This window comes from Lepidochelys olivacea (genome assembly GCF_965140295.1).
Source record: "Lepidochelys olivacea isolate rLepOli2 genome assembly, chromosome: 2".
In the NCBI taxonomy this organism is placed as follows: Eukaryota; Metazoa; Chordata; order Testudines; family Cheloniidae; genus Lepidochelys; species Lepidochelys olivacea.
The window spans coordinates 176,140,957-176,163,206 of NC_140412.1; the positions used below are offsets into that span (position 1 = coordinate 176,140,957).

The 22,250-nt window shown below is 42.4% G+C and overlaps 1 protein-coding gene across 3 annotated transcripts in view; it reads left to right on the forward strand.

The window, feature by feature from the left end:
- The window catches only part of EGFR (epidermal growth factor receptor), a 227,852-nt gene that overhangs the window by 146,593 nt on the left and 59,009 nt on the right, over positions 1–22,250 (forward strand). For 2 of the 3 annotated variants that reach the window (XM_084619473.1, XM_084619474.1), the window contains exons 2-8: positions 7,937–8,088; positions 9,685–9,877; positions 10,595–10,729; positions 14,880–14,948; positions 19,146–19,264; positions 20,610–20,751; positions 21,817–21,933. In XM_084619473.1, the coding sequence (XP_084475599.1) occupies positions 7,937–8,088; positions 9,685–9,877; positions 10,595–10,729; positions 14,880–14,948; positions 19,146–19,264; positions 20,610–20,751; positions 21,817–21,933 (927 nt within the window). Of the gene's footprint in view, positions 1–7,936; positions 8,089–8,936; positions 9,045–9,684; positions 9,878–10,594; positions 10,730–14,879; positions 14,949–19,145; positions 19,265–20,609; positions 20,752–21,816; positions 21,934–22,250 lie in introns of those variants that run through there. The other variant, XM_084619475.1, reaches the window with a different exon arrangement.

Consider the following 22,250-nt stretch of genomic DNA (forward strand, 5'->3'; position numbering starts at 1 on the left):
TGGGAGCTGGGGGGGGGGGGAGCGGTGCCTGCAGGAGAGAGCAGCGCACGGAGCCTTCTGCCCCCGCCTAGGAGCCAGACCTGATGGCCACTTCCGGGATGTAGTACAGAGCCAGGACAGGTAGGGAGCCTGCCTTAGCTCCACTGCGCCACTGACTGGGAGCCGCCCGAGATAAACCCGTGCCCCAACCCCTGCCCCAGACCTGAGCTGCCTCCTGCACCCCAAGCCCCTCATCCACAGCCCCACCCCAGAGCCTGCACCCCCAGCCCAAAGCCCCTACGCCCTCCTGAATTGCAGCCCCCTCCTGCACTCCGAATCCCTTGGCCCCAGCCTGGAGCCCCATCCTTCACCCCAAAACCCTCATCCCCAGCCCCACCCCAGAGTCTTTACCCCCTCCTGCACCCTATCTCCTTGCCCCAGCCCGGAGCCCCCTCCTTCACCCTGAACCCCTCATTTCTGGTCCCACCCTAGTGACCGCATCCTCAGTTAGAGCCTTCACCCCTTCCTGCACCTCTGCCTCAGCTCAGTGAAAGTGAGTGAGGGTGGGGGAGAGTGAGCCACCAAGGGAAAGGGAATGCAGTGAGCAGGGGGAGGGGCTTCAGGGAAGGGGCGTGGCCTCGGAGAAGGGGTGGGGCTAGGGTGTTCGGGTTTGTGCGATTAGAAAGTTGGCAACCCTAGTGAGGAGCTGAGAAAGCAGAAAGTGTGTTTTTGTGCTTGTGTGTGATCATGTGGTGATACAGACACACACACGCACATAAATACTGTCACAGTATTATATACATGTCTGAGACTGTGCACACACATTGAGCAGCATTTAATGAAAAACTATTTATTTTCATTGAATTTTTTTCCCCCACACCCCTCTTAAAGAAGTAGAATCCGTTGCAAACAACACAGATATTAAGACATAAAGTACTATTATCTCTACTGTCCTTCACAGGCAGCTATGTCTGGAACAGTAGCCTTGGAAGATACTATTCTTCCATGGAATCCTAAAATCTGTGAGAAGCAAAATTCTGCAAGGTGGAGTAGAGAGAGGAAAATGTGTAAATAGATTGGCAGGTGTAGATGGCAGAATACAGAAATGTGCTTCTGTTGTCCTCCAAGTTTTGAGTTACTTTCAATAAAGGCTGAAAACGCTGTAGAGAAAATAAATGAATTAAAGAGGACTAGTAATGTAGTATTATAAGTAACACATGAAGTGAGGAAATTGACCCAAGTGTCTCTGAAATCATCTTATTAGATTATTTATTTTGGCATGTGTCAAAGATGGGGGGGGGGAGTGTGTAGACTGAAACAGATGATGGAGAATGATGGTAATTTGGTTTCATAGCATTCCCAAGGGTCATTTGAGGTCTTAGGAAAGCATGTACAACAGGATTTGTACTGCGGTAATTGGAGGCTTTCTGAGAAATTTTAAAAAATGTTTCCATTTGTATTAGGACTAGGGACCAGTTTTTAACTCTGAGTTTTAATGCACATGGGGATATTACTCTTGAGTCAAATAGCAATTTACAGATGACAGCCTCTTAATTGAGTGGTTAGATTTTGCATCACTAAAGCCCCCTGTATATGGAGGCTTCAGAAAATGTATTCATGAAATTATTTGGTCTCACTCCACTTCTTTGAACATCACCACAGGTGTCAGTAATTGGCACCCTTGCTGACAGTCTTACAGAGGATTAAGAGGGCCATGAAGACTGAGCTCTTTTCTTAAGGTCAAGGTTGCGACACCTTGGTGGGAAAATGACGAGAAACTGACATTTATTTCTGTGGATAAACAGAGGAATTTAGTCTCCAGGACTGTCAGCCCCGTACCTGTCACAAGGACTAAAATTCAATTGCTTTATATTGTAAAGAAGATAGACACCTTTGTATGGTGTCTTGTGACTGTTTCATCTTTGCTTGCTTGGGGCAGTGTTAATTTCAGCCTATGCAATGCTAATTTGGCTCACCGTGCTTGGGTCTCCTGCACAAGGGTTAAACATTATTCTGCACCTGGCATTTTGAAAAGCTGTTTACCTGATCATTTCAACCCTATTTGTACATGTCTATGCTGCTGCGTACGAGAGCTGGGGTTGTTCAGTGTTTACATTGGCCTCCACTTACTAAGTTTTATTGACAATTCATATTTTTTGTATACTTTAGTGTATAATTTTGTAATTGCCTTATAAGATACCCACAAAATCTTGGCACTTATAAAGTACAGAGTGTTCTGAGAAAAAAAATCATAAAAGAATTTCATACTTTAATTTTATGTGGCATTGTTCATCCTTGAGGAGGTCTCAAGACACTTTACAAAGACTGATAGCCTCATCGTTGTTTTACAGATGGGGTGACTGGGCTCAGCCAAGTTAAGTGACTTGCCCAGAGTCACGCAGCTAGTCTGTGGCAGTTAGGAACAGAACCCAGACCTCCTGACTTGCAACCCTGTTCTCAGTCCAGCAGATCACAGCTGCACACGGGTGTATCTAAAATATTCAGGCTGGCCATATTTGTGTTGTATTCACATTCAGAAAAAAGCAAAGTCTCTTTCTTTTAAAGATTAACCCATGCCTCAAAGTTCAGATCTGGATCTCAGCTTTCTTAATGTTTGGAGGAACACTCTGACTCAGGGGTCTGATGTGGAAATATCTGTTGTTGTTGTTGTTTTGGCTTTTTTTTTTCTTTGCAGCCCTTTATAAATACAGAATGCTGCAACTATTTAGGATAAGTGAAAGTTTACACATGCGGGCTGTGTATGGAAGTGTATCTAGCACAGTACATAAGGTATCCCAAGAGAGATCAGTACTGTCACTGATGTTTGAAATATGTTAGCATCAGTGTTGTTCCCTTAATTCTTTAAAAGGGTGTATGTGGGATCAAAATTTGTCCCTCTGAGTGCAAGAGAGAGTGAATACATCCAGCTTTCAAGAGGTTATTTCTCTCTCACACACACACATGCATCCTGCTGAAATCTCTGTTTAGAGACATGAATCCTGCATTGTCTGTGTATATGTCCTTTGCCAATCCAGGCTTTTGTGGACTAGACTCCATTATAATTCAACAGATGTAGAGTATCAAGATGTATTTAGTCTTCCCAAATTTATTATAATAAAAACTCTTTCCCACCCCACCCCCCCTCTCTGGCCAAAACTGATGTTTTAGAACAGAGTTAAAATGACAGCATCACATTCAGAAAATGATAGGGTTTGTCTTCTGAGAGTATAGCTTTTGTAAGAAAAGTATTGGAGATCAATGGCACTATTCATAAAAAGTTACACCATTTCCTTCTCTTTCAAAACATTGTATTTGGGAAATTTTTCAAGTGCTTCTTTATAAATTAGTAATTTAGTGGGTTTGGCGGTTGTTTTGTTGGGGTTGTTTTGTTTTAAATTATTCTTACCTAATTTATTCAGCACAAAAATGATGAGCCAGATCCTCAGCTGGTGTAAATTGGCATAAAGAGGTTCAACGACTCAGTAGAACTAGATCTACTTACATCAACTGAGGATCTTGCCCTGTATCTTCTGTGCAAACAGAAGTCAAGGAAGAGTTGCTATAAGATGGCCCTAAACTTCTTACTATCACTAGGAACACTGGTGGCTGAGGCCTCCCAAAGAGTGTCAAACAGTTCCCTACCTTACAAATTTGCATGTCATCCTTGCGCAGGGCCATTCTAATCTTCTCTGTATCATTCCAATTTTTAGTATATGTGCTGCCAAACAGCAGGTGACTAGTCACATACCCTTGCTTGGGGGAAAATCTTTATTGCAGTATTGTGTCGTTCTGTGCTCCTCCGAGGCTGACTGTGTTCTTGTTTTGATCCATGGCTTATGACCATCTGAGTTGAAAGTTGTCAAACCCCTCCCTACCTCCAAAATGCTGGGAAGGAAGTGGGTGCTGGGTTGCCTATCGGAATGCTGTCTCTGGACCCTGTTTTGAAGCTTCATCGTTTGCATCACACCTGTGCTCATACACGTCCATACTGCCCAGGGACTGCTGCTGGAAGGGAAAAAGGAGCGCTCTCGCCCTCTTTTTCCATCCCCTGAGACTATTAGAGGGATATCTGCCACTCTCCAGCCTCTGTGTTTTGGGTCTTCCCATTGACCAGCTCCAGTGTCTGAGGTTCCCTGTAGCTTTCACAAGAGGCATCAAAAGAGGGAAATCAGAAGGTTCTTGTCAGCATTACTCCTCTCCATAGGGGCCTATGCAGCACCAATGAAACCAACCGGGTTTTTGTTAAATTCTGCACCCCCACTCAGCAGCAGCAGATGCACAGAGCTGTTTTGCTGCAGATTCAGGAAAACCGCACTCCATTGGTTCCCTCTTGCAAGGCTTTCGTTGCAACCATAAGAACTAGAAATGTACTTTTTTAAATTAAAGAGTTGATTCTGCAGAAATTGATGGGTTAGGTCTCCTTATTTGCCACAGGTAGGATTTGTCAAGCCCTGACAATAATGCGTTGGCAGACACGCAGCAGGTATCTTGGTAAAATTGTACAATGGGATTTGGAGCCAATTTTGTCAGGTCTAATATCGCTCCAAACTACCTTTAAGGTAGAAAAAGACATACATTTACTTATTCACAGATTGTTAATGTAAATCTCTGAAAGGTGATCTACTAACTCAGTAATACTTGTGATTTCAGTGGCTGATTTAAAATTCTTTAATACTTTGTTGGTCAGTGCACAGAGGCCGGGTGCCATGAATGAGTGCTCCTCTGGGAGAGAGTCCTGCTTATTGTGTGTCCAGTTCTGAAGATCAGTGTAGGTTGATAGGCTACTTTGGCTCCAAGACTAACCTAAGTTTTGTTTGCTACTGATCATTTGTATTGGATTGGGTACAAAGAGATCATTTTAAATGCACACCATTTTAGGGTCAGATCTTCCACCTACACCCACTTATGCCAGCTGAGAATCAGGGTCTTTATTATGAAGTTTGAAGAGATAACATTTCAGTTGGCCGAGGAAAACAAAAGGACAAAATTCTGCTTGTACATCTCCATAGCAAATCTCAACTCCGGCACTCCTCTCCCTGACATATGCAGAATTCCTATTAATGACACATTCTGCAATGTATTTCAGTACTAAATAGTGTTTCCATCTTTCTGCCTTTCTAATAAGACTCCTGTGATGATTCACAGTTCTCAGGCTTGAGTCAAAAGGACTCAAGGCAACTTCTTAAATATGTAAAAGTTGGGGCTGCTGAAGTTTGAAATCAGAGTTCAAATATCTTGTCTGATTAAGGGATGTTTCAATCAATGAAACAATCTAGTTCTGAAGCAAATATGAAGGGCTGCATAGTACTCTTGATCCTCTCACACGCTGTGCAGACATCAGAGAATTGTGTGTGTGGCTCAAAGACAGTAAGTAACCTTAAACATATAACGCAGTTCAGTGACACAAGGCTTACATTATGTAATTACAGTGGACCATATTAAAAAGATCCCCTTTGCTAACAGTTGCCACACAACAATATCACATACCACCATATTATCTTATACTTATCACTGTGATACTTGAGCCAATCACCTATTTTAAGTATAGGCAAAGTAGTGTGGTATCTGATACCATTTTGTGGTGACTGTGGGAGAAGGATAACTCCTTAATGGTGATCACTGTACTGAGAAATAAAAATGTTCATTGTTAGCTCTGCTTTATTAGGCTATTCTTTCTACTACAAAAACATCCATTGTATAGTGAATCTTGTACAGGCGTAATTTCTGCATCCCTGGCTCTAACATCCTGGTTGTTTCCTTAGCTTGTGTTGTGTCTTCCCTAAGCACAAAAAAGCTCATCCTTCCAGTGTAGCACTGAAAGATTTGGCGTCCGCTTTTGATTGCAGTCATGGTGACTGCAAAACAAGGGCCCAGTTCTGCTCCTGCTGAAGTACATGAAGTCGCTCCTGCTTCGCACCAGTATTGGTGAGCTCAGAATTGGCCCTGGATCTGCATTTGTAAGGTGGCTGCCACCGAAGTGTTCAGTGTTTGAATGTGTATTGTTTCATGCACCGTTCCACTTCTCTCACTTTTGTTGGTGTGACACGGAGAGAGGTGTTAATTTTAGCTATGGAAAAATAACCTGGGGAATGATGGGATGAATGGGGGGTGGAGGAAGGGGGTGATCAGAGAGGTTTCTGTTATGTAATACTGAATTGAACAGTTTGATGAGCTGTGTTATAACAAGCATTTTGCACAAAAGTACTTGAAGTGCCATTCTTTTGTTATGGTTAAATGCACTGGGGCAAATTTTTGACAGTTCCGCTAGTTTGCTAAAGAGGGGATAATAGAATGCCAAGCGAGTACTAATTTTTCTGTCCCCCCATCCTAAACTTACATAATCTCAGCAGTGCTCTGTGTGGAGCCACTTGCCTCCCCACTGAAACTGTAGACTTAAGCATCATTAAGTACATTTGTGCTCCAAGGCAAAAGTATGTCAGTACAGCGCTCACCTCAATCAGGCATCCAAATGTTTATCATGGCTAGAGCTGTGTGAACCCTGCAGGACTCAGTTTGTTTGAGGTTCTCAAGCTGAATCCTGCAGCTTTGATTGGCAGGGGCAGGCAGCAAAACAACCCCTGTCGGCTTGCATGGAGAATTGGGTTCAATAAACTCAATATGTTCCACTGCCCTCACTGTGTACCCTTGCGTCTCTCACCTCTGGCTTTTTGAGCATGTGTCAGGTGGTCACTTGCTTTGCCTAAGCAGCCCAGAAAGGAGCTTCAGGCCATTCAGAATATGCCTTTTCCCCAATCCATAAAGGCTCTTCTGAGGGACAGGACCTTCTTTGACCCCCATGGTGTGGCATGGAGTCCTAAGCCTGCAGCTTCTACTACAGATGCCCGCCGTATTGAGCTGGAACAGAAGGAAGCCCTATATTTCCTTTAATGGTCTTACAGGGCACAGTTGTTTGGAAATGCCTAGGGCTCCCAATCTAATGCACTAGGCATTATGGGGTTTCTGTCAGCCTCAGCTGAGCAGAATGTGAGGCTGGCAGTAGTAAGCCTAAACAGCTAATAGTCAGCACTCCCTTCTGTTCAGTGGAATGGAAGAGCTTGATGGCTCTAAATTCGTGACTTCATGTGCTCTAATATGAAGAGTGACCATAGGCATAGCATTTGGGGGCTCCATGGCTCAGTAAATTCAATACAAATGTGTTTAATTCACAAGAGAAAAAAAATTTAGTTTTTAAACTTCCAGTCATAAAGCTGGGATCTGAAAGTAATGCTGGGTCTTTATTTTGCATCATCATCAGTATATTGCCTCTTCATCAGCAGTAATACATTGCCTAGGCCAAATTATGCCCCGAATTACATTTGTGAAGCATTATTAGATTGCCTTGTGAGGTTGCACAGGTATAAACGAGGGCCTAATTTGAACTGCAGTATTTTTTTTCTGAAGATGATGCATGAGAAGGACACAGTCTGATAAGTTTGTAGCATTGGGAGTTTAGAGGAAAAGACACTCCCCACCCCTAGCAATTGGAGCAAATTCCAATACGGTCGTCATTTTGAGACAATTAATATGCCATAAAAATCTACACCATCCTTTTTAGTCACCTTCGGAGCAAGGTTCCATTTTAATAGAGTGTGACATTAAATCCATGGCCATTCACCATGGATTTTAATTTTGTTCCAGGTACGAAACTCCTGGGGCTGCTTAGATTTTGGGTCCCAAAATCAGAAGCCACCCACTGGGCTCTCTCCATGACAAAAAGTAGATGATGGAGGGATATTCGTTCTGACCTACCTCTAATCCTGAGGAATGTTGCACATTCCTAACTAATTACAGTTATTAGATAGCGGGAAACACAATATAGAAGTGGTATCGCTTTTCATGACAATCTGTGCTTACACTTCATTTATATTGATTTAATGCTTATAAAGGTGGCTGGACAGTAGCTGCCCATTCTGTACGTGTTCATCCTTGCTTCATGCTGCTTTCTTTCTCCCCACAGTTTGCCAAGGAACAAGTAACAAGCTGACCCAGCTGGGGAACGTGGAAGACCATTTCACTAGCCTGCAAAGGATGTATAACAATTGTGAGGTGGTGCTTGGCAATCTGGAGATCACGTATGTGACACGCAATCATGATCTTTCGTTCCTGAAGGTTAGTGTAGCTAATCACATTGCTCTGATCCAGCATTCAATGTACATTGGTGAGATCCACACAACCTCAAGAGAGTTTAACTCCTAATCGAGATATTTTTCTAGTCTGAGTTACCTGTTTAAGGAATTGAATTGTTTTTTGAAGGGGAAGGGTCAAATATATATAAAATGCAGTGGCAAATGTAAACCCTGTTCAAACACATAGTTGCTGATTGTCAGTTAGAGGCATCACAGAATGGAATTCTAAAATACCTGTCTATCTAGGATACACTGTACTTGTATCAATGATTTCACAGCACCTAACAAGCAGTTTTTCTCATGCTCATCACCCACTGCTCAAAAGTAATTATTTTAAATGAGAAGTATTGCACTCCTATTCCCCTTCTCTCCCCCCTCCCCCCATGCTCCCAGGGGAAATGGAAAAGCTCTGCACTGTGCCCTAAAGATAACCAGATTTGAGGAGTTGTGAGACCAGTGAAGCAAACTGCAGTGTTGATGGCTTTTCACTGAAAATGATCATTAGCTTGATCATTCTATTGCCTTGATGATACCTGGCAAAAGATGTAATCTCCCTAATAACTAGAAATCAAGACGTGTAACATCAGCATCCATCATTACTTGTGTAATATGTTCCTGCACCAAGTAAACCAGCTGCGTTCTGTCCAGACAATAATTTTGAGTGACCTTCAAGGATAATCATAGACAGTAATTCATGAACTACTTTCCATTTCTACATTTGTCTCATGCTCATGTCCACGCACAAGTGAATGAACTATTGTTGGGAGGGAATTCGAAAAGAAAGGGACATAAATATTTTACTGCATGTATTGAAAAAAGTGCTTTCTGGCACGGCACAACCAGATAGCACAGGAAGGTTGTGGAACAGCTGGGAGTAGAACTCAGCTCTTCTGACTGCCAGTTTGATACCTTACGCATTAGATCAGCAGTTCTCAAACTGTAAGTCGGGACCCCAAAGTGGGTCGGGACCCCATTTTAATGGGGCTGCCAGGGCTGGTGTTAGACTGGCTGTGGCCGAAGCCTGAGCCCCACTGCTCGGGGCTCAGGCTTCAGCTTCAGCCCTGGGCTGCAGGGCTCAGGTTACAGACCCCCTACCTGGGGATGAAGCCCTTGGACTTTGCTTTGGGGCTGCCGAGGATGATGGGGCTCGGGCTTTGGCCCCTCAGCCTAGAGCATCGGGGCTCAGATGGGTTAAGACTTCAGTCCCTTCTCCTGGGGTCGTGTAGTAACTTCTGTTGTTAGAAGGGGGTCGCGGTGCAATGAAGTTTGAGAAACACTGCAATAGATCATGCTTCCTCAGATTTGTGTTTTTGAAATAGTGTTTTCAATACTCAGTTTATTTCGTGCTTGGTTATCAGGTTACAATATTTTTGAATGCAGAGAGATTATGGGATTAATTATATCAAATATAGCTCACCTGTGTGTAAAAAAATAGAGCTGTGGGTTACCAGAGATTTATGGGTGGGTCACTGATCTGAGTTCTGAGGTGGTGATTTTTTCAAATGAATCTTGTTTTCCTCTCAGCAAACAGCTTGACACAATGACACTAAATGTTTTTGTTCCTTCTAATTTTCCTCAGACCATACAGGAAGTTGCAGGCTACGTGTTAATAGCACTCAACAATGTGGATAGCATTCCACTGGACAATCTCCAGATCATCCGAGGAAACGTGCTTTATGACAACTTTTACGCACTAGCAATTTTATCCAATTATCAGACAAATATAAATAAAACCAGTGGACTCAGGGAGCTACCAATGAAACGGTTATCAGGTAAGTAGTGGGGCAGACAATGTGATTCTGAACTGTTACTTTATTTGAAGCAAACTCCCAGATCTTTATGAAAAGCTTCATTTAAGAAGCATTGACCTGCAGAGTCCTATTCCGAAGGAGATACTCTGAATGAAGTTAAATGTAGTTTATCCAAATACCTGCCCACTTTATAACTATCCAGTTTACTGGTAGTGATGGAAAGTTCCTTGTTTTACAATGCATCAGCCCAGGACATCCGGGGGTTAATCAACTTAGGCGCTATAGAATTGCAGAGTAATGGGTGTTGGCCCAAAACTGAGAGAGGTTTTTGGTGCCAATTTGAGATGCCTTAGAGGGGGCACGATTTTCAGAAAGTGTTGAGAACCTCAAAGTGCTTCAATCTGAGCATCCAAAAATGGAGACACCCAGAATCACAACTCACTCTTGAAAATTTCAGCCACTCAGTTTTGACACCGAGTTTTGCATTTTGTGCACATCCATAATTTCTATTGGCTTCACTGGGTTGCGGGGGGAAGGGGCAGAGGGTTGTATATGGAAAGGCTGCAGCACTGGACCCTTATTCGACAGCTAGTTATGCTTTCTTTCAAGTGTAATAATATATTGTAGATTGTCCTTTTCCATTAACATGACATCTGATCGTGTTTATCTCCTTTTCAAGAAGGAAGGAAGAGAGCAATCATGCAATTGCTTCATTTTTGTCCTGTTTTTCTTTTACAGAAATTCTTAATGGAGGAGTTAAAATCAGCAACAATCCACAACTGTGCAACATGCAAACAGTTCTGTGGGACGACATTATTGATTTGAACAAAACACCTGCAATGCTGTTGGATTATCAAAATAATCTGACTGATTGTAAGTATATATTTAACAAAACAGTAGTCACTCCATTAAAGACAGCAGTACCATCAACCTACTTATTGCATTATAGAGCTCCATTTCTGCAAACACTTTTATGTAAATGCATTGACTTCAAATCCTGTTCACGTAGAAACCAATTATATTTTGTAATCAAATTTACGAGGACCAAGATTTGGACCTAAGAGACTGATACAAAGCACACTGAAGTCAATGGATTGGCTCCCATTGATATCAGTGAGCTTTGGGTTGGGTCTTAAATATGTGCTTCTTCAGTGAAAATGATACACCAATGTAATGCATACATATTTTCTTTCCAATGATTTTAAATTTACAGCGTGAGACCCTGATTCAGCAAAGCTCTTAAGCATATGCTTAACTTTAAGCATGTGGGTACTCCCAAGGTGCTTAAATGCATTGCTGGGTTGAGGCCCTAATTCCTATTTGTGAATATCATGAACTCTACACATGGTTTGACAGTATTAGGAAATCTTTGCAAAAATGAAGACCAGAAATGGATAAATAGCGATACTTCAGATCAGTATAGAGTATGTAGCATGTAGATTTGAAAGCTTACATGACATGTATCCATGCTTATATCTGACCCAAGCCAGTACTGTTAATCCTTTGTAAGATCTAAATTCAGCTCAGAAAATTTTAAGAGGGGAGAAAAGAGATGTGGGGTTTTTTGTTTTTGTTTTTTTTGGTTTTTTTTTTTAAATTCTTGAGCATTTTTGGCACTACAGATTGGCACAATGTTTATTTTCTGATCTACTTCCGTGAGAAATTGACTAAGTACTAACAGACACACTCTGTTGACATACACCCTGGAACCCCATTGCAGTCAATGGGATTGCAGGAGGTGTAAATCGGCGCAGAGTTTGGCCGTGAGTACTATGGAAATTTTAACCTTTAACTTTTAAACTTGAATCCCTTTGGTTCAACAGTAAATCAGTCAGTTATTAGACAAATATTGGCACTTGTTCAGCTATTTTGGCAGTGAGGGCGTTGGAAAGAGCCATGTGTTATTAGCTGGACAAAACTGTCCTAGAAAGAAATACTCCTTAAATATAGTAGTAAGTTTCAGATAATCTGTTCAGGCAGCCATTTTTCTTTTTAAATAATGAGCATGCAAGATAATTGTGTCCCTGGGATTTTAGAAAACATTACAAAACATTAGAAAACAAACAAAAATAAAAAGCAAAACAAAGCAACAAAAACAATAATAAAAAAGTAAGGGGGGAGGGGAAAGGATTGGCAGGCCTGTACTAACTCTACAGATTAGTTAGTTTTGTTCACCCTTACTTATTTTCATTAATTGTATGTGTGCTGCATAGTTCAGTGCTGAGAACTAGTTTTGTCAGAGCTGTGGAGACAAAAGAAATTAAGTAATTAAGAAATTATATACAGCATTCTTAACTGAAGTAATAGTCCAATAACATATACATGTGGCTGAAAAATTTCAAATTAAAAGGTTGAGCTACTTCTGAGAATATGATTAGGAGAAAATAAGTAATTTTGCTTGTATTAAAATAATTCTTTCAAGCATTTTGTTGAGAAACTCCATGCTTTGGAGCAGGCATTTGAAATTTGTCAGGGGGTGGGGCGTTGCCCTGGTGTCAGGAATGTGCCTTTTGCCATCCCTCTGAACTTTCGTCCACATTTAGCCAAGTTATTTATAAGCCTCTGAAAAATCACAGTTCACACATGCTCAGAAGAGGCTTGATATAGTATGACAGCCATATTCTCTGTATTGGACATGCTCTCCTTACAACTCCTATGTGCCAACTAGGCTGTGCATGTGCCATCCCCATAAAATAACTGAGCCCTGGTCTACAGTACAAACTTATGTGAGTAAAACTGTTTCTCCAGGGTGCAGAAAATCCACACCCCTGAGTGACGCATTTATATCGACCAAACTCCAGATGTAGACAGCTCTGGGAGAGCTTCTCCTGTCAACACAGCTACCGCCTCTCGGAGAGGTGGAGTACCTACAGTGATAGGAGTGTCACACTGTCTGGAGTGGTTCACAAGTGTGAGTGCCTGTCTCAGGGCAGACTGTCAGAAAACAAGAGCAGACACCCCAGACTGATGGTATATTCTGTTATAACAAGTGTGAACTCTTGGATCACTATACCAGTCTTACCATGGAGTCACAGGCAGTCCGCTTAGCCTCTCCAGCCTGTCTTGTCACCCAGACAAACTGAACTTAGTGATGATGGTCACATAAACCAAAAATCACACCCCATCAGGTTTCTCCCAGTCCCAAATGGCCACTTACTCCCAGATCAGTTGGTACGCTGGATCTTACACCAAAGACATTGCTGGCAGCCAATTCTATAGTAAACTAACTATAGGTTTATTAGCTAAGAAAAAAGAGTTATTGGGAGGTTAAAGCAGGTAAAATATAATAACAGGTGAGTCCAAGTTTGTAAGTCCAAAATGATAGCAGAGATGTAGTAATCTGCCAGTTTCCCAAAAGCCTTTTCCAGGGCTACCCAGAATAATTCTGGAGGTCTCCGTCTACTCATTCAGTTATTCTGCCCTGTTAGAATCCAAACAGTCTAGAAAGATCCTTTGAATCAGTACTGATAGCGTCTTTTCACAGACAACCATCTGACAAGTATCTGAACCCACACAATGGTCGGTTGCTTTGAATTTAGCACTCCTCTTCATTTGCATTTGATGAGTTATTTAGTTACAGGGATATACACAATGTAAATGCCTGCCATTACATTATAATAGGAATAGATAAGTGAAAACAGTACAAGTAACATTCCATTAGTTTTCATGAAGTTCTAACACCTGACTACGCTCTTACATTAACACACACTTTGATCTATTTAATTATAGGGCATGCTTAATGTAATAGTAAACAGGATATAGATAGGCAAAAGCAATGCAGTTAACATCTCCTTTGATCTCCATTAAAGCACAAGTGAATTGGCCTGAATATATACTAATACATTTAACTCCTTTGATATTCACACACAAGTGAATTGGCCTATGTCTCTGACCTGAGCTGGTCTGTCAGTATTCTAGGGAGAAGCTCTCCTGTCGGCATAGGTAGTGTCTTCGCTAAGTACTACAGCACTGTAAGTGTAGATGAGCCCTGAGTATTCTCCAGCCTAGAGCTTCAGGGGCTAAGCAGAAGTTTCCTTTCAAGTGCTTCTCTCCGGTGCTGTGAGCCACTATGGTGCCTAGCACTGAAACCAAAAGCAGGCAGAACAGGCACAGAGGACCAGGGAGAATAAGAATAGAGGGAGACTGATACAGGAGCTGGTGGTGTGGAGAGGGACAGAAGTTGGAGAGAGTGGATATGAACAGAAAGGGACAAAGTTAGGAGCTGGGGATGGAGAGGAGCAGAGAAGGACAGACAGGCAGTTGGGGACAGGGAAAGAAGGGTTTGTAACCAGTAAATTACACTCCCCTCCAAAGCCTGGAATAGAATCCAGTCTCAACATTTCTCTGCTGTCAGCAAAATAGTTATGAAATCCACTGGCAAAGTATGTGTCTCCTCTTTCTCTAGTGGCTGATCCAATTGGATAACTGCCTACTAGTACCATTACACCATTAGCTCAAGCTATAGAGAGGTATCTGCTCTGGATTGAATATCCCAGCCCTGCCAATGTCCTATGCTGGGGTCAATCTGGTTCCATATGATAGAATTTCTGGTTTTTCAATTTGCTTCTTTAAAAACGTAGGGTATCACATACAAGAAGAGTACGCTAGAAGAAAGTTACGGTGGTAAAGTCAAGCAATCAAACATTAGGAAATGCTAGACTTAAGATGTTGCTCCATCTCCCTCGTGCTCCACCCTTCCTGCTGCCCCTCTACCCATATATGCATATGCATTAAGATGCAATTAATTACAGGATCATATACTGTTTTTTCCACAGGACCCCTGCCTCATTCAGTACACAGGATGGACAGTGCTTACTGAATGGCTATCTATTTCATGTTTATTTTTATCCTCATCATTCAGTGTGTGGCACAGAAGCTCTCCTGTAGCTCTAGTAACAGGCACGTGGGGGATAAGTTGTGACTTAAAGACTAAGATTCAGCTCCTAACAGCCTTGGTGTGTTATCTAACAATTGTCTGTTACGTCATAAAGGTTTTCCTATCAATTTAACATTTACATTTTAGGTTCTAAGTGTCATGCAAATTGTACAGAAGACCACTGTTGGGGTGCCGGCATAGAGAACTGCCAGACATGTAAGTCCACAGATTAATTTAAAATATCCTTGACTGTATGCCCTTAGGTATTTGTTTGTTTATTATTCACTGAATACTGTCCCTGTCACATCCTGATGTGATGACAAGTGTTTTACAGAGAACACTGTGCTCCCCTCCACTGCCCTGAGGACCCATAAGCACACTGTGGACCTGGGTGCTTGCTCCCCTAGCAATCAGTCAGGTCTCTGAGTGATAGTTAATGATGATCCTTGCGGTGGTAACTTGCACTGTGTTTTTGCATATGAACGCCCCCCCCCCCCTCTTCTTGTATAGCAAACAAAAGCCATTGCAGCTCCTCACTGAGTGGACACATTTGTGGAGAGAAAGGAGGCCTGGTGAACAGCACAGAAACCCCAGAATAATTTGGAATGGACCAAGATTTCTCCATGAATGCTCATCCTTTGTGTGACACTTTCAGTTTTAGAAGCTGTAATGTGAATTTTCTCCACATCTTTTGTTTCAAGTAGAATGACTGTGTATTAACATACAAACTCTTACAGAATTTTTTAGGCTGAGAATGGGAATAACTCACCACTACTGGTGGTGGGGTTTTTTTGGTTTTGTTTTTTTTAAATCCCCTTTGTAGAATTCCTTCCAACCTGAATACCAGATATATGCTGCAGGCATATAAAGCAAGTCCTGACCACTCAGAAAATGAAGTGATGGCCTTTAAAGGGTGCAGGGCCCAGGGGATTCACAGCACAGGAGAGGTGTCCTAATTATTTATAGAGCACTTTGGAATCCTTAGGCGCTCCAGTCACTCATAGGCTGAACACGCTTTACCCTGTAATTTTGCATTTTGGATGCTTACCCTGGGCATCAAGAGAACAAGAAACACAAGATGTTTAGAGACACTTAAAGGTCTTGTGAGGATTTTACTTTTCAGTATATAATGACTGATGGGGAATGTACTTTGAATACTTTTTGTTTCTTTTGATAGTTTATTATTTCACTGCTTTATAATGTGTAGTCTGCATGCAGGGAAATGCTATGGGTTCTTGTTCTTTTCTCGTACCAGCTTTACACTAGCATAATTCCACTGAGTTCAGTACTTCTGATTTAAAAGTGACGACAGAATCCAGCCCTACAAATGTATTTAAATCTGAGCATCTTGCTCACAATTCAGGTATCAGGCCAGATCTACGTAGCTTCAAGAGCAGGTTGAAAAAAATCACTCCAATATTCCTCTCTTTCTCCCCCACCCTCTATTTTTCATCAGTTTCAAAACTTTTCAGCCATAGTCAGTCCTTCACAGCTGCTCATAAAACACCCTATACTGGATATTGTGGGACTAATTCTGCAGTTACTCTATACACATTGATGTAAATAGTGGTTCTATGTGCAAAGTACTTGCAGGATCGTGTCCACTGTTAACATGGTGTCCAGAGGCAATACTAAGCTTTAGGCTTAAGAAATTGAGATCCTAATCCTGCAAACATTTATGTATGGGCATAAAGTTAAGCATGTACACATGTGTTTCCAGGATGGGGTTTAGTTAGCAATTAACACTCATTTTGTTAAGCTGTTTATGAATCTGGCCTATCAGAAATTCATCCCATAGGTGGGACATCTTTATGTTATATTTCTTTCCATCCTTGAACATATGTGGAATGTACTGCACAAAATATAAACATTTGCTATGCTATACTTCCAGTGGGACGTTTTTGTCAATTGTTCTCAGAATGATGAGCCGTTTTACACCCCTGCTGATGCTTACGAAAATGATATGAAAACTCTGTTGTAAAACAATGTGTCTTTTATCTCACTGTTCTGGTTGTGTGGAGGAGTTGCTGCTAGACCAATTATGTGTATTTTGGAGATAATGTTTCCTTGAAAATGTAGTATTTGGTTACAAATATGAGATCACAAAATAATAAAGCTTAGGTGCAAAAGTTTAACAGAAAGAAAAAGTAAATAATAATAAAACAAAAAAATAGAAGAAGAAAGAAACAAGCCTATACTGGTTGATTACCCTGTAGCAGAGTACCATTCTCGGATGATTTAAATGTTAACTGTGATTGAACTGCAGTGTGACTATTTCTGAGTTACAAGAATTTTTAAAATATTTTAACTTCTCTGTGCCCATTAGGGAACTTCATGGCTGACACCATGCTGTACACCAGTCGTTCTCCACAGGGGTCCAAGGCCTCCTCAGGGGGCACGAGCAGGTTTCAGGGGGGCCGCCAAGCAGGGCCAGCATTAGACTCACTGGGGCCCATGGCAGAAAGCCAAAGCCCTGCCACCTGGGGCTGAAGCCTGGACCCTGAGCCCCGCCACCCAAGGCCGAAGCTGAAGCCTGAGCAATGTAGCTCTGCGGAGGCCCCTGCAGCATGAGGCCCCAGGCGATTGCCCTGCTTGCTATCCCCTAACTCCAGCCCTGGCTTTTACATGCAGAATACCAGTTGTCATGACACAGGTGGGCTGTGGCGTTTTTAAAGCATGTTGGGATGGGCCTCAGAAAGAAAAAAATTGAGAACCCCTGCTGTACACCGTAACCACCACTCAGTGGGTTAGGAATCAAATCCTCCTGCTTAAAAAGCACCTCCCTGTTGAATCTAAGGAAAATCAATTAGCCATGAAGGATACATAGTTGAGTGGTTCTGGTTCTGTCCTGCCCAGTTCTGGTTCTCTCCTGGTTCTGTCCTGCCCAGGGCAGTGGTGCAAACCCACATTAGTCAATGATTGATATATTTTTTTCCCCATTATTCTAGTCAGGATGATTTTGATACTAAAAAATTGTTGCAGGTGATTTACTTTGGTATTAGAAACAGCTTCTTGTCCAAAATTTTCCTCTCGCTTATATTGGCTCAAACCCGGTGAGAGTTGCATAACAACAGAGAGGAAAACTTAGTCCAAGTATTGAAGTTTAAAAAAATAGTGTAGAAGGCATATGAAATAATTTGCGGGAGAAGGGTTCCTCTGCCAACGTCAGGAATGTGTTTAGTATACTTAACACAGAGGTTGGCAAAATACGGCTCGCAGGCTGGATTCAGCCTGTCTAACATTTCTGTCTGGCCCCCTCACGCTCTCCGAGTCCAGGCCACTAAAAGTCCCATGGCACAGCAGGTCTCAGACAAGCTGCCTGCCTACCATGGCCCCACGCTGCTCCTGGAAGTGGCTAGCTGCTGCTGGCAAATCTCTGTGCTCCACTTGCTGCCCCCAGCCCAAGCACCATCCTCACGGAAACCGGCCAATGGGAGCTGCGGGGGCAGTGCTTGTGGGCACAGGCAGTGCACAGAGACCTGCTGTCCCCCTCCCCACCAAGGGGCACACAGAGATGTGCCAGCAGCAGCCAGCCGCAGCTGCTTCCGGGAGCGGTGTGGGACCACAGCATGCAGGCAGCCTGCCTGAGCCCTGCTGCATCACTGGCCAGGAGTCGCCTGTGGTAAGCGCCTTCCCCTGGTCAGAACCCAAACTGCTGCACCCAAACTCCCTCCCAGAGTCCACACTCCTCACCCTGTCCTGCACCCCAACATTGTGGACCAGCCAAGAGCTCCCTCCTGCACCCACACTCCCTCCCAGATCCCGCATCCCTCATCCCTCCATTAATATAGTAGAAACGTGTGGCCCATGACGACTTACCAAAATTCATGGGGTGCCCCCCCTGTGAAAATTATTGCCCACCCCTGACTTAACAGGAACCTTAATGACACACAGAGTATGTACTTTAACCTGTTAATATAAAGCTGGTCTTCCCAGCAAGCTGATATCTCAAAGGTTGCACCAACTGATATTTTTTATCTCAGTAAAACTATTAGATACAAAGGTCAAATTCTGCTGTCTTATGCCATTGTAAATTGGGAGTGACTCCACTGATGCCAGTGAAGTTATTCCTGATTTAGCAAGGTGCTGAGCAATGGCCCCTTTCCCACAAAGCATGTAAGCCTATCCTTAACTGTGCTTTTCTGGATCAGGGCCAGAATGCTCAGTGCCTTGCAGAATTGATGCCTTACTGCAGCGTGATTGAGATTTGAATTTGGCTCTAATATGCTGGTGAGGAAAAGCTCAAACTCCCTTCTGGCCTCTCCATCCCACAAATTTCACTTGATGATGAGAGTGGAAACCGGTGTCTCATGACAGGCTTTACCCAGATGTTCTTTATCTGGAGTTTTCTCCTTACTTGTCAATCTTGGTTTAGCAAATATGCATTTTAATTTTTTTTTTCCTGTCTTTCAGTAACAAAAGTCATCTGTGCCCAGCAATGTTCAGGCCGATGCAGAGGAAGGGTGCCCAGTGACTGTTGTCATAACCAGTGTGCTGCTGGGTGTACAGGGCCTCGTGAGAGTGACTGCCTGGTAATACTACAGCAACATGGTTAAAGTTCAGCAGCAGCAGCCAAGCTTTGGGCTGAATGCACTGTAACTTTTTTTTTTATCTTAGGAGCTTTGAAAGTGACGCTGAGCACCAGCTGTCTTATTAAAATATGTATGGGACAGATTCTCCACCCATGTAAATCAGTATAGCCAGTCTATACCAGCTGGTGATCTGGCCCATGTATTTCTTATACTTAGCAACAGCTTAGAATTTTAAAACAAAGAATTTTAAAATGAAACTTACTTTTCATCATTTTTAATACCCTTTGTGCATTTCATTTAGTTTAGACCATGAGAATAGATTATGCAATTTCCTTTTTCTGTCTTTCATTTACTAGAACAACTCTGCTAGGGTTCACAGGACTCAAGGGGATGGAATCCAGAAAAACCTGTTTACATTAGTTGTTTGGTTGGGTTTTTTTTAAACTGTTGCAGTGTTTCCGTTGATCTGTTTTGTGAACCTGTCCCCCTTTTAAAACAAGGGATTCCATTTAGTTTGGGCTTAACTCTAAATTAAGTGGAATTCAAGCAACTTCTATGGAAACGGTCCAGTTTATCTTTGTTTCTTCGGATATATTTGTGTGTCCATTAAAGATGTAAACAAATCACATTAATTATGTTCTTATTGATTCATGGAAGGAAACATTAGTTCTCTCTCCTCAGAAATCCTAGGGAAGAACCAAGGGAGGAAGAAAGATTGTCAACTTGAATGTAGAGTTAGCCTTGTAGAAATGACTTGCACTTCATAAATGCCCATTAAATTGCTCATCACCTGTAGCCAAGCCTAATGGCATTACTTTAATATTTAACTGTCCAGGTCAGTAATTGACTGCAGGGACTTATTTCATTAATGTTATTAAAAAGTTGCCAATAAAGAAAACAGCCATTTATCTTGATCTGGTTTCTGATTTCTTAGCTTTGTTCTTACTATCCAATACATGCAGGCAGAGCCCTGTTTCTAGGTGGAACTCATGGGCACGCCATAAAAGTAGAAGGGTCTACCTCTCAGGGGTCTGGTCTAGTGTTGGAGCCTGGGTTCATAAGGACTTGGTAATGTAGAAGTTATTTGCATGAGTCCGTTAAGATTAAGAACCCTCATACGCTATTTTTGTAAATGTCAGACACAATTGCCCTTCGCCCTTGGACTCTCTCACCTCAATGGCACAAGAGCCCAATCCTGGAAAGTGCTCCGTGCCTCAGTTAGTGCTAAGAACCTGGTAGATCTGGCAGTAGCAGCCTTATAAAACAGGAATTATACGTTTATTGTATCTTCCCTTTTGCTATAAAAATAGACTGTAGTTTACTTTGTCACATTCTTCAATGGCAGGCATGCCGCAAGTTTCGGGATGAAGCAACGTGCAAGGATACTTGTCCACCATTAGTGCTGTACAACCCGACCACCTATCAGATGGATGTCAATCCAGATGGAAAATATAGCTTTGGAGCCACTTGCGTGAAAGAATGTCCACGTAAGCTCACTTAAGCTTGCAATCTGGTCAGACCAGGGAAGATAGAGGGTGAAGGACGCGGTGGGCAGAGGTTGATATTGGTTCTCTCCCACCCAATTCAGGCCCCCTCAACTTAGTGGCCCCCTTTTAGACCAAGGAATTTCCTCACTCTCCTCAGCTGCTTTTGCTATGGAAACCAGCAGCAGAATATCAGAAATGAGATGTAGCTGATACAAAAATTTTAAGCCATTTGTATTTTATCAGTTATTTTTATTGGTTTTTCAGGGCTGTTTTTGTTTTAATTTTGAAGATTTTAGCTTAGTCTTTACTGGTGAATGCCAAAAAGAAACACTTTATAAAATCCATCAAACTCTCTCATAAGACCTGATCACGTTCCCACTGAAGTCAGTGGCAAAACTCCCAATGACTTCAATGGCACGGGGGCAAGCCCATAAATAAAGTGGGGCTGGTTCTTAGTGGGGCTTACAGAAATCTGTTTTTAACACCTAGGGTATCACATCACAAAGCATACGAGTTCTTCTTCGCTCCTGTATTCATTGCCATGTGTGTTGTGTTTTGTTTTTTCTCTCTATTCTCTGTCCATGGTCTTTTAAAAACATTTATTTAAAGGTAGAGAAGGACCCAAGTCACAGAATTAGGACCTGTATCTGAAGGTCACCATAGCCTATTATAAAGATGGTGTTATATTATAAAGACTGAGGATGGGGTTGGGAATCAGGAGGTGTTGAGCTCCATTCCTGATTATGCTACTGATTCGCTAGTTGGCTTTAAGAAAGGCCAACTTACTGTCTCATATAATAATAATATGATGATAATAATAGTCATCCACCCCACTCCTCCGGGATAATTTGTTAATGTCTGTAATTTGGTTGGTTAGTGCTTTGAGCGTAGCAACTTCTAAGTACGCTAATGTGTGTTTTAATTCACCCCTTCTCTATTACAAAATGCTGAAATACCTTTTAACTTTTGATCAATTAAATGCCTGTTTACAGCATAAATACAAATCCCAAAGCATCTCTCCTTTGTTTCATTGCCCATATTGCATTTCCCTTCCTGTCTTTGCAGATAACTACGTGGTGACAGACCATGGCTCCTGTGTTCGCTCGTGTAATGTCGATACCTATGAAGTGGAAGAAAACGGTGTTCGGAAATGTAAAAAATGTGACGGGGTGTGTAGCAAAGGTACGGAAAGTGCGGCAAGATATTAATATTTTTAGTGTGAGGAGAATTTACTTGACGACAAAGCATCCAACCAAATGGGACCCTGATCCTAATTAGAGCCTCAGGGTGCTACTGCAATATAAATATCTAATAATATGGAGGCCTAAGCAAGTAGTTTAGCAGCTTCAACCTGCTCCTCAGCTCCTGGTCCCCTTTGCTCCCGCAGAGGCAGCCGTAAGAGCCCCCGGGGTGGGGAGACCCGGCTCTGTCGCTGTCAGACCCTTCCGGGAACAGGGACCGCAGGGTCGTCCTCCCGGCACACAGTCCCTAATACCCCT